At 32.3% G+C, this 11,903-nt stretch overlaps 2 protein-coding genes across 2 annotated transcripts in view; one reads left to right on the top strand and one right to left on the bottom strand.

Moving 5' to 3' along the window:
• The window catches only part of Smp_035140 (putative transient receptor potential cation channel,subfamily m, member), a gene marked incomplete at both ends in the record, with an annotated part of 8,999 nt that extends 6,372 nt beyond the window's left edge, over positions 1 to 2,627 (top strand). The window contains one exon of the mRNA XM_018793377.1: positions 285 to 2,627. Coding sequence (XP_018647895.1) covers positions 285 to 2,627 — 2,343 coding nt within the window. The remainder of the gene's footprint in view (positions 1 to 284) is intronic.
• A 4,527-nt stretch (positions 2,628 to 7,154) lies between these two features.
• On the bottom strand, positions 7,155 to 11,704 carry Smp_035150 (hypothetical protein; the record flags this gene model as incomplete). Its single annotated transcript, XM_018793374.1, has 5 exons — positions 7,155 to 7,246; positions 7,766 to 7,909; positions 9,646 to 9,914; positions 11,225 to 11,290; positions 11,328 to 11,704. 5 exons carry the CDS (start codon positions 11,702 to 11,704, stop codon positions 7,155 to 7,157), a joined length of 948 nt encoding a protein of 315 aa, XP_018647894.1.
• Positions 11,705 to 11,903: the final 199 nt, after the last annotated feature.

Raw genomic sequence — 11,903 nt, 5'->3', positions numbered from 1 at the left:
TTTGTTTACCAACTGAGCAAGGAAAATATTTTTAGATTATACTTTGTAGAATATAGTAAGCAGTTAAATGTCATTTACAGTAAAAGCAAATTAGATCTGAGAAACATTTTCTTACTACAGTTATTCTTAACAGTTGTTGAAATATATATAAATCTATTAAAGAACCGATAGAATGTCATTCGACTGAAATGATAGTAAAGTGAGTTTTCAATAATCCTGTATGTCTTTTTTAGATTACTCATGAAATTTTAAGGAAATTTATTTTTATTTGAATTAATTTTTAGATGTTAGGTGAACTGATCACTTTTGCTGACCGATTAGAAGCTATCGCTGTTGATGTACTCAACTTGGTTTTTCTTAAAGATAACACTCCAGAAAAAATGATATGTCGTTCAATGTTGAATGCACCTTTGCGTACATTCGGAGGAATTTCATTAATAGATTTATGCGCCAAAGCTAAATGTACTAATGTGTTAAGCTTATCTTGCTGTCAAAGACTTCTGGATGAACGATGGCATGGAGTTTTGATTTGTTTACCTATATGGATGAGATGGACGTGCAAGTTTTTTCCCGTCGCTGGGCTCTTTTATTTTGAATACAGAACGAAAAAAGAACTTAAACGTGCAGAGTTAATAAGAAGTATAACAGCCAGTGCAGCATCGGGGGGTAAAGTGACTCCCAACTTACTCAGTGATTCAACAAGTCGTACGGATGTAAAATCTAGTGGTCATATTATAACTAAAGTTTTCCCTGCTACACCTCAATTAACTAACAATCCGTTAGTTACAAAGCGCACAAAGACAACGAAAGTTCAGAACACCATCTCGGTTCATTCATCTCAAGGTCCTAAACCACATGTAGGTATTTACGAACGTATGTCAAATCAATTTGGATGGACCTCTTCACCAAGATTACATTTTGTCACAGGAGTTTATTTGTCACCTTCAATGAAATTTTGTCTACACTCTTTATTTCACTTACTATTCTTGATGTTGTTTTCAGTTGTATGTGTATATAATCTACATTTTTCCTGTAGTCGAATGGAAATAGTTTCTTTATCTTATGTATTGGGTTATGCATTTGAGGAGTTAAGACAGCTGATACTTGAAGCATCTCGAGATGGATTCAGTGATTATTTAAGAGATGGTTGGAATTGGATCGATGTGTTTGCAATCACTTTGACATCTATTGGATTTTGTACAAGAATGAATGTAGTAAATAAACATGGGTCGGAATTTGAAGAAGCCCATGATGTTATACTTTATACAACTCGTAATCTTTATATGCTTGGTCTAAATCTTTTTTACATGAGAACTCTTCATATTACTTCAATTTCACCAATTATTGGTCCACGACTTAAAATGATGGCTGATATGTTACGTAAAGATTTGATACCATTATTAATAGTATTTGCAATTTTCATTATCTCTTATGGAGTGTGGTTTCAAGGATTAATATATCCAAATAGTTTTTATGAGACACATGGGCAACGTCAAAAAAAGCATTTAATGAACATTACTGAATTATCACGTCAACGTGATATGCAGAGACTTGGAGTGCTCATGTCATTTAGTGAATTATTTCGACGTGCCTTCTATAGTATATTTGAAGTGAGTATTGTTTTAGAAGAAGAGACATGTGAAGATAATAAATATTGTGGCAGTGAATTAGGATTTAATACAGTTATATTTTTTGTTCTGGTGCTATATGTTGGAATTGTTAATATTATCTTAATCAATCTACTTATTGCATTGTTCAGTAATACAGTATCAAGAATTGATCAAAAGTCAACAGCACATTGGTTAGCTGGACGTTATAAAATGGTTAAAGAATATAGTGAACGAACATTATTACCACCACCATTCAATACATTATGCATAATTTATGAATTATTTCGTTGTTTCTACATTGGTACTAGTCAATGCTTTTGTAAGAATATAAAATTCCCATTTGGAAGAAATAAAAAATTGTTTAAAACTGAGTCAAATGATGACTTGGAGGAGCAAGAAAATGAATCACCTGATGAAGAGAATAGTAATTTGAAAAAACATTTAACTAGAGAAAACCAACTAATTAAAATTAAGGAAGAGAATAATAGGCGAATTAAATTATTAATGGGTGAATCAGATGATCGTGGTAAATTATATAAACAAGAAATTGACGCTGTATTAAAATTTATTTTAATACAAAGTTTTGCATTACAAAATAGTAGACAAACATTGGGTACAGGAGTTAGTTTTAGGGGACCATATACCAGTCAAAATGCAAGTAGTTCTGATGGAACAACTACTAGTGAAAGTATACAATTACGTAATAATCAAATAGATAGCCGATTAGAACGTATTGAAGCTATATTAGAAAAAGTTGTTGATCGTGTGAATCAAATTAAAATAACCGATACATTATCATCTCAAGCAACACCAACTATACGTTCACCTGTTCCTATACGTATGCCATCTGTAAAATTAACTCATGCACCCACTGATGTACAGTTTATACCTACAAAGATTCCAACATCAAAAGAATTATTTCAACAGCTTAATGAAGAGTCTCAAAGTGAAACTGAAACTAATGCACATTCTCTCACTAGTAAACTACCATCTATCAAAATACAAAAGTCATCTTAAGACACTTTAGTTTTTATGCAGTTTATTAAAAAACTCTTAAAAACCTATGCAATTAGATAAACACAATAAAAAAGTGTTTTACTTTCTTTCTTATTATTTAGAACATAGAAAACTTAAAGATCTATGATATTCAAACTATAGAGAATCATTTCTAGTGCAGTTGTTATTAATTCCTTAAAAAAGAAATGTTTGGGAACTATATTTAATCACTGTACAATTTAATGAAATGAACAAATATGGAAAGTATTTATTCTATCTGTAATGCCATAAACAATTAAAACAAACATTAAAATGTGTGGAGAAGATTTGTAGCTCAGATGGGTGATTTTGATGGAGTTTTCTTCTCTGAGCTGGATGGTTTGGTCGTGGAGCTCTCATCGTTCTTCTGAACGACATCATCATCTACCCGAAGTTTGTGCTGATGATGTCGTTCAGAAGGACGATGAAAGCTCCACGACCAAACCATCCAGCTCAGAGAACAAAACTCCATCATAGTTATATTGTGTTTTTTCTGCTTTTAAGTGATAATTAGTTATACATCTATGACTTCTTTTACCTTTCCATTTATCCACTTCATTTCTTCTTTTTTTTTATCAATGACGAATCAATAATTCCATTAAATTTCTTACTTTATTACTCTCTCTCTCTCTTAGAAACAACATGTTATATGAAACAGTTGAAAAAAAAAATAAGAGACAAGACAATCCTAATAAATTAATTAATCAGGGATAGATAGATGTATAATATACATTAAATATTCAATCATTTTCTGTCAAAAGTGTATCCCATTCATTCAATCATTTGAGAATAGATCAGTTTTATTTAATATAATTAAAACAAATAGTTTGTTTCTTTATTTTTCTTTTTGTTTTCGCGGTTTTCAAATTATTTTTTAATTGTATAATTATTTAAATCTAAGTACATAATAATAATATCATTATTATTATTGTATATTCTTTAATGATTCGATTGAAATATTATATTGAAGTTAAATATTTCCTTTTTACAAATTAGTTTTAAAAAATTTATTTTCCAAACAAAAAAACAAAACGAAAAAAACAAAGAGAAAAGAAATTTATTTAATCATATGTAGAATGTAAATTATCATTATTATGTCATCATTATGTATTACATATTTAATTGTATATTGAATGTTTAATAATAATAAATTAATTTGTTGACAATCATTGAATTCTATTTGTTTCAATTATAATCTTTTGAATAATGTTAAGATGTAAAAAATTTAAGTATTATCATAGTCGAAATCATGAGTCAATTGAAGCTAGACTACCATGGAAACTCTGGAAGCACTGGACGGCCGTTTCGTCCTATTGTCGGAATCCTCAACAGTACGCATCCACGATTCGAATCCAGGACCTACCAGTTTCTTTCGTGACTGACTTCAAGAGATATTTTCTGGAGTTCTAGTGAAAAACAGTGACCAGTAGAGTTCAACCAGGTCTGTTGTGAAATATCAACTCATTGAAGACAATTGGTGAACGGTTGCTCAAACTTCGTGGATTGGTTGAAGTTAGGCATTAACACCATTGGATGCAGGCTCAGTAGTCTGGAGGTTAAGTGCTCTGGTATGAGACTGGTAGGTCCTGGGTTCAAATCTCGCGAGTGCGGGATCGTGGATGAGCACTGCTGAGGAGTCCCATAATGAAAGAAACGGCCATCCAGTGCTTCTAGGTTTTCCATGATGGTCTAGCTTCAATTGACTCATGATTTCAACTATGAAAATCTTGAAATCTCCACAAAACCCCTTCTGATTAAAGTATTAACTTATTACTTTTTATCCATGTATTAGAGCATAACATAATAATAATAACAACTTCTAGAAGACATATTTACAATCTTCATACATCTAGAAAGAATACTCTTTTCTTTTTTGTTTACTAAAAAAATCGTTGTACATGTTCATATCATGAAAAAATCTCAGATTGATGGATAATAAGGATATCTGAAATTGTGTTTAAGATACTGAAGAATTTAGTCTGCATTATGAAAGAAAACAACACCTGAGTTTATACAGTATTACTAGTGAATCTTTTTTCATATTGATAAAATTAGAAAATTTTAGTCACTCAAAATATGTAAGAATAAATATTCATATATACACTTATTTGTTAAGATCCGTTTGTAGACTTAATAACATTCATGTATTTCTACAATCCTCTCTATACAGATAATTACTAATGTGTTAATTATGGAGATTGAAAAGCTGTAAGACAAAAGTATATCTCAATCGACTAGTCTTCGATGATAGTTAGATCAGTAGAAAGTTTTGTCATAGCATTACTAATCTATTGTGTATAACCTTTTCTTTTAGCGTATGAGTTCACTAGATTTATATCATAACGTATATTGTTAGGTTTTGATCTGAATATCAAATGTTGAGAATTCCTGTCTACTGTGAAATTCCTCTAGTCAAGATTATATCCATAATTATTTTTACATATAACTGGACGAACCATGTTATTTTATAGGTAAACCGTGTTTAGATGAAGGTTGTTGATAATTTCTATTCCTGAAAAGATGTTTATAGTTGGCTCACAAATATTGATCTTATGCTTTTTGATACATAAAACTTGGGTAAACATTGAACTGTTGTCAATGTCTTCCTAATTTCCAAGAAGCGCCGATTACATAATGACAGACAAATTAACGTATGATGTTTAGAACATTAAGTATGCAGGAAGAAATATTTTTTTTGCTTGTTGTACGCTTAAGGTTGTAACTAACTGGCATTCATCAGCCATAGCGCACATAACCGTTTATTTACACTTAGTGGGGCTGTAGGACTGTTTAGGGTCGTCAGTATATATGAAAATTGTACACAGGCATCACCTTCACAGGTGACCTTACTGAGACAGTAAATTTCGTGAGCAGACACTTAGAGAGGGACACGTCCAAATTATTCCTGACTATGGTTTATTGGAAGTCTTAATGTGATAAATTAAGCATAAGGCTGAGGAAAAAGACCAACAGATACGTTCACGTGAAGAACAGTGATCAAAGTACGTCAATATGACAAGTGATGTTTCTGAGCTTAGTATTTTATGAGAAGCACTAGTAAAAATTTACCAACTCTCTAAGATTGATTCATCATTTTCTTTGATTTTCGAATATTACAGCCACAGAAGAAGTGAAAATAATGTTCCTAAGAAAGCTGTTAAAGAGCCTCTGCATGAACGGATCTGGAGAGAAGGAACTATCGTTGACCACATGTTATAAGACAACAATGATGATATTTAACAAATCTTTTTATCACAGTTGTGACAACTGAGAGTATTCACAGATCGGTGACTGATTATCACCCAAATGAATTCCTTGACAAATTTATAGGGGGAAAAAACAAGGTTTCTCGAATACGATGAACTTATTACATTTCTTCAACAACATACAAGCTAATAATTTTGACGAGTAATATTTTAACAGACTTAGGAATTGCGAAATTCACTAAAGAAAAGTGAAATTGGAATGTAATTTAAATTGAGGGGTTTTGAGGAAGTTTCTGTAACATTTCCGGAGTATTTCAGTTAAGTTTATTGCATAATTACAAAGGAAATGTCTAAAAATGTGAGAGAAAGGTAGTTTCTAAATACAACACACGGAGTTGTACTAATAATTACGTAAATTCTTTTACCTCCATAGCTGAGAAAGGCGTTGATTATCACGGACTGCTTTCTAATAAAACAACCAGGCTTTAGCCCAATAATTGCACCGTAGTAGAACTCCACCGAAATAATTTTTTTTTCACACTATAAAGCAAAGTTTGTGAAAAGTATTGTCCACTGTATTCGTTTTTCTGATAAATATATTTCTGGATAGTTTTGTGGTTATTTTCTCGACAAACGTCAATTTAAAAGACAGGGATGTCATTTCTTCCAACACTTTATTGTCATTTTCGTATTTGGTCGAATTCCATGAAAAGATTCGAATAACTTATTTGTATAACATACGAATGTACAACCATACCATTTTGGTGTAGTTCAAGTTAGTTGAATTAATATTATACACGCACATAGATTGCTAAGATACTCGAATTTTTTATTCATAGTATGTCTTATTTTTTTACTTCATAATATTCGAATTGCTGAACCTTACTATCGTCTAGTTTTAGGTCTATGTTGTACGATGTAGTGGATTTTTCAATAGCGAAAGAAGTTGGTGATGATAACTATGCATCAAAAACGGTTAGCCAGATTTATTGTCTAAGGTACTTATTGTAACCAATATTCTATGAGATCATTAGAATAATAGTTCTTAATTATCTTAGATGATACTATCGTTAAGCTAATAAACACAATGATTGATACCATATTAAATCAGTTACTTCACAACTGAGCACATTTTAGGAAACGAATATTAAGCAAAAACGATAGTAACAGTCATAATAATAGTAATAAATCATATTTACAATGTACATTTGCACCATACAACATAACTCAAAACATAATATCATTTAAAAAGAGAAGGAAACATTATCCTGTCAAGATAAAAAAATAAGAAGGAATAAAATCATCACCGACGTCTTTTATCGCGCATATAATTTTTAAATCGTTGAAGTGCAATGTTATCTGTGGATTTTTCGTTACGAATATGTGGTCGGCTTTCTGCAAAAAATATATATATAAATACGAAAGCAATAAAATCTATATTGTAGATGTTAATGAGATATAACGATTAAAAAGTTAATTATCAAGCCTTGGATGGAAACACTTAATTTAATGATCCAACAAGTGTTGCTTTTGGGTAAAAATTACATGAAGTTTATGGCTAGATGTCAAACTGGAATAAAGTGGTCTAGAGCTTAAGTGTTTGCACGCGGGACCGAAGGTCCTGGACTCGATTCCCGACACAGTAGTTTGAGTGGTTGGGTTTTCGCCAGACCTGAAAGTTCAGGATGCTATTCCTGGTGGGCTGTTGTAGATACGAATTGTCGAGGAATGAAACAGCTGTCCAGTGCTTCCTATTTTTTAATGGTACCCAAACCAAAATCAATTTGTGATGAAAGCAAGCTACTAAACTGAGCTAGATTAAATTTATTCAGAATTTCACTAAACTACAACCTTTTGCTTCTAGTCTATATCAACGATAAGTAAGAAAAAGAAGATGAATTTCGATAAACTTACTATCTAAACGACGATTTTCCCTTTCAGAAGACATCGGATCATTTTTCGTTGATTCTAGTTTGCTTGTATTATTACTGGCTATGTGGTTGAGTTCTCGTTCATTGTTCAAATCAGCTCTTTTGCTGACTCCGTTTGTGTAACTATCTATATTTTTAAAATGAAAATTTATAAGGAAAACAGGAAACATTTGTTGGTTCATACTTTATAAACACTAGTATGGGCAATACATTTTCGACAGCTTAAACAAATAAGTGAAGTGTCCAAAAAATAGGCGTAATAATTAACATAAATATTATTGAATTTATTGGGGATCTTAACAAGGATTTTGTGATCTATAAAGAAATTAGAGAATTCCAGTATCATCTATATTTTCAATATCATGAAAATTAAAGTCACAACCATTTCTTTTAGTAAAAATCAACGTAGATTTTTTTATAAGACCGTACCACTTTCAACCTTAACAAATGAAATCTTGGTATGATTTTAGGCTGACTCAAATGATTTCGAGTAAACAGGCAATAAACCTAACTCCTGGAATTACTTTGAATCAAGAATCAATCATATAACAGCTTTAAATACCATTTGGACTAACATGGTTGTTTTATTGATACAAACTTAGCATCAGAAGCAGTCAATAAATTTGAATATTAAACTATGAACCTGAAACAGTGTAAAAGTTGTTGATATCACCCACCAGAGCACATAAAAGTATTAGGAATAAAATCGATACCGTGGATCGATAGTTAGGTTAAACAGTTCAACGACTAAATTGAATTATTTGACTCAGCCGTAAAAATGAAAAGCTTGAACATCTATATCTCTATCAGAAGGTTTATGATAAAATAATCAAAATAGTTTTCAAATTTCTAATTAATTCATTTACCAGGTACTTCAGTATGAGGCATATTTCAGGTGTGAGAACTAATGGTACTACCTGGTTGTCCAAATAAAAGTAAGCGAAATGAGGTTTGAACTTAAGGTTTAGGGGATGAAAGTAGAACGTCTTAACCATTAAGCCACCGCTCAAACGACGAAGCCAATGATGATTTTAGACTTGAAATTAAATATCGTGTATATTGTTGAGTATAGTGTAGAGACCAGTTTCAGGTGCACGCAGTGGGCACCCGAAATATTAAAAACTAAGGCATCCAAATAACGATAACTTAGTGAACTGATACAATGCAAACTATCTGGCCGCTAATAAAAGAAGACGTCGCCATGTTGTGATCCACGAAACAGGTGTTACCTAATGACGACCAGAAGTTTTCACAGAAGTGATATTTCACCTACTTAGCCACCTCGATAAATTAATACTCATTAACTTTGGTGGTAATACTCTTTCCTTTTTTCTTTTTACTAGCACACAACAACGAAAACTAGGCTACTATTCACCTTGTGGTGTATGCTACTTATGTTGACATATATAAGTAGTATGCAACACCAATCAGAAGTGGAATGCCTGGCAGCCGCAGATTGCATTGAAGAGAACAAGAATATAAACACAGAGCAATTGCAATAACAACATAATTGAAAGAATCACGAAGTATGCAAAGGACAAGTGAAAGATGTATAAATAATGTATTTAATTTATGGTTTCCGTATTTTAAGAAAACACTGTAATTTTGCATTAAGCAATAAATTGGTTTCTCCCACCTAAGTTCTCGTTCACTACAACTTAACTCCTTACGTTTTCTAATATAAACCTTTGATGTATACAAATTAAACGACACATGAAGAGAACGTGGCAAAAACAATCAGATTGACTATAGTATAAATGTTGGTAATACGGAATATCTCACTGTATCATACTTTATGTTCTGTGAAATATGGACAAATAAATCTGGAAGCTACACATGAATCGACAGCAAACAATAACTCACTCCACCGACTATGCTGAACGAAGTTGACTGCCATACTAGTTGGTGCTATGTGATTTGTTGAATAACCATGTTTGCGACCTAATCTTTTCCTAAAAAGTGTTTGCTTGGCTTCTTCTGTGGCTTCTATGTTTTTCATTTTCGCTTCCACACCCAAATCGACTTCAGGAATACCGCATAGCATTTGGTTGGATAACATGTCTTCTTTCTGTTGACCAATTGAAGGTTTGAGATACTCAGGAACATCCTGTAGTAGGTCTGAATCCTCATCTCTAAATGAAATATAGAGAATTTACAAACAAAACATATTAACATGTTTAATTATCCAGAACATAGTCTTATCAAACTAATTTCAGTAACAGGCATTAGATTTAGACTACACTTCAAAGACTAGTAACCTAACTAGTCTACATTTTAACAATAAAATCAAAACTAATTCAAGATATATGTGACACGACAGTTCACATATAAACTAATTATAAGCATTATTAAGTTTGTGAACCTTAATTTATGCTTATAGGCTACGTAACTAACACCTTTTGGATAACTACTAACTAAAACAAATAGATTGAAAAGAATTCATTCTCTATAAAGTTAAAAAGTGATTAGATACAAATCTGTGTATTAGAATATATATTAAACATATACTGTGACTGCCAGTGGAAGCACCCAACTTCAAAAACCTTACTAAGCAGAATAGGATTCGAAGTCCATGACTCATAAATTAGGGGAAAGTGAATTGAAAATAAGTCAGTCTTCACGTAAAGTCCTACTATATGACTATGAGGCTGAACTAAACATAAAGAATGTGGTTTAACAAGAATAAATGATTATGAAATGACATGAAACTCAAATTTAGGAGATATATCATAAATTCCACTTAGTCACTGCGATTGATTTTGGACCATATCTTTTAAAATCACAAACTTTTATCGGAGAATGTTTCAAGGTATTCAGCCAACCAGTAACAAATAACGTACAACTTGACACTAAGTTGTATACAATTAAAGTTGTTACACGAAAAGAAATGGAAAACACAAGATGCAAAATAGAGCAGTCGGAAAAGTGAATTCGGAGAACGACTGTTTGGTCAGTTTCAAAGCAAAATTTCCTGCAATTATTACTGAAATGGTGTGGTTTGGTATGTTACAGATTGTCATTTAGGTGGTAAGGCATTCGTGTAAAGATCTAAGTAGTGCGGAAGTACTTTCTGTCTGATTTTTACGTAGCACTGGATATAGCAGAAGGGTGATCAGGTCATAAAAAAAACGACTGGTTTGGGTTACTTTTTTGGTATGTCACTAGCTGCGTATTATAGCAAAACTGGTTTCAATCATTGGCAATAATAATAGTAACAATAATAATAACACTGAAAGTAAACTGGTCTATTTTATATGTTCATATCGGTGAACAAACACTTCACATAAGGTCAGACGTTTAGTTCTAGCAATGACAAAATATTCTCAAACTTTGTTTCACTTTATTTTTACAGACAAAGAATACTCGAAATATGGTACTCCTTATGTTGCCTCCAAACAGATGTAGGGAAAGTATAATTCGCATGGAAGGTACTGAAACATACCGGTCTAAGGTAGAGGGTTTAATTAATCCCTTTCGTTTGGCTACTTCCTCTTCAATGTACTTGATCCTAAAATTAAGCATTATAAACAAGTAGAGAAGATTACATTTCGGCGTCTTCATCTCTCTTATTAGTTTCTGTGGTGAATGTTTTGGCTAAACGAGCTTCAACGTCATCGTCCTCTTCGGATTGTTTAGCTGATGATATACTGTTTAGGTCAACTAGACCACCAGTCTTAAGTCTAAATGGGTCGTTGGCGATTGTTAGATTGATATCTGGAACTTCTTTACCAGTGGCTAGTGCAGACAAGCTTACTCCAGCTGGTCGTTTCCTTAGTTTTTGCAATTCTCTTATTGCTTCCACAACCACCGTAGAGTCCGCAACAACTGGTGCAGTAGAATTTTCGAGATGATCTTCCTCAGAATCTGAAGAGGCACCCAGATCTGTAGTTTGTCTTAGGCATCGCACCTTACGCGACTTCATGTGACACCTGAGGAAAAAGAAATGAAACATTTCTTAATACTATCTAGCTAAGGAACCTTCAAAATGACTGAACGTTATCCTTTGAAACGAAACCTCCAATAACACGACAGAATTTTGTTTTGTGTTGCCTCGTAAGATGATGTTTGTACTTGAGTGAGTTCAATTGGATTGGATAAGCTACTTAAAGAGGAACTGAAAA

This window comes from Schistosoma mansoni, chromosome 1, assembly GCF_000237925.1.
Source record: "Schistosoma mansoni strain Puerto Rico chromosome 1, complete genome".
NCBI lineage: Eukaryota > Metazoa > Platyhelminthes > Trematoda > Strigeidida > Schistosomatidae > Schistosoma > Schistosoma mansoni.
Note: the sequence above shows the minus strand (reverse complement) of the source record. Positions and strands in the feature narration are given on the sequence as shown.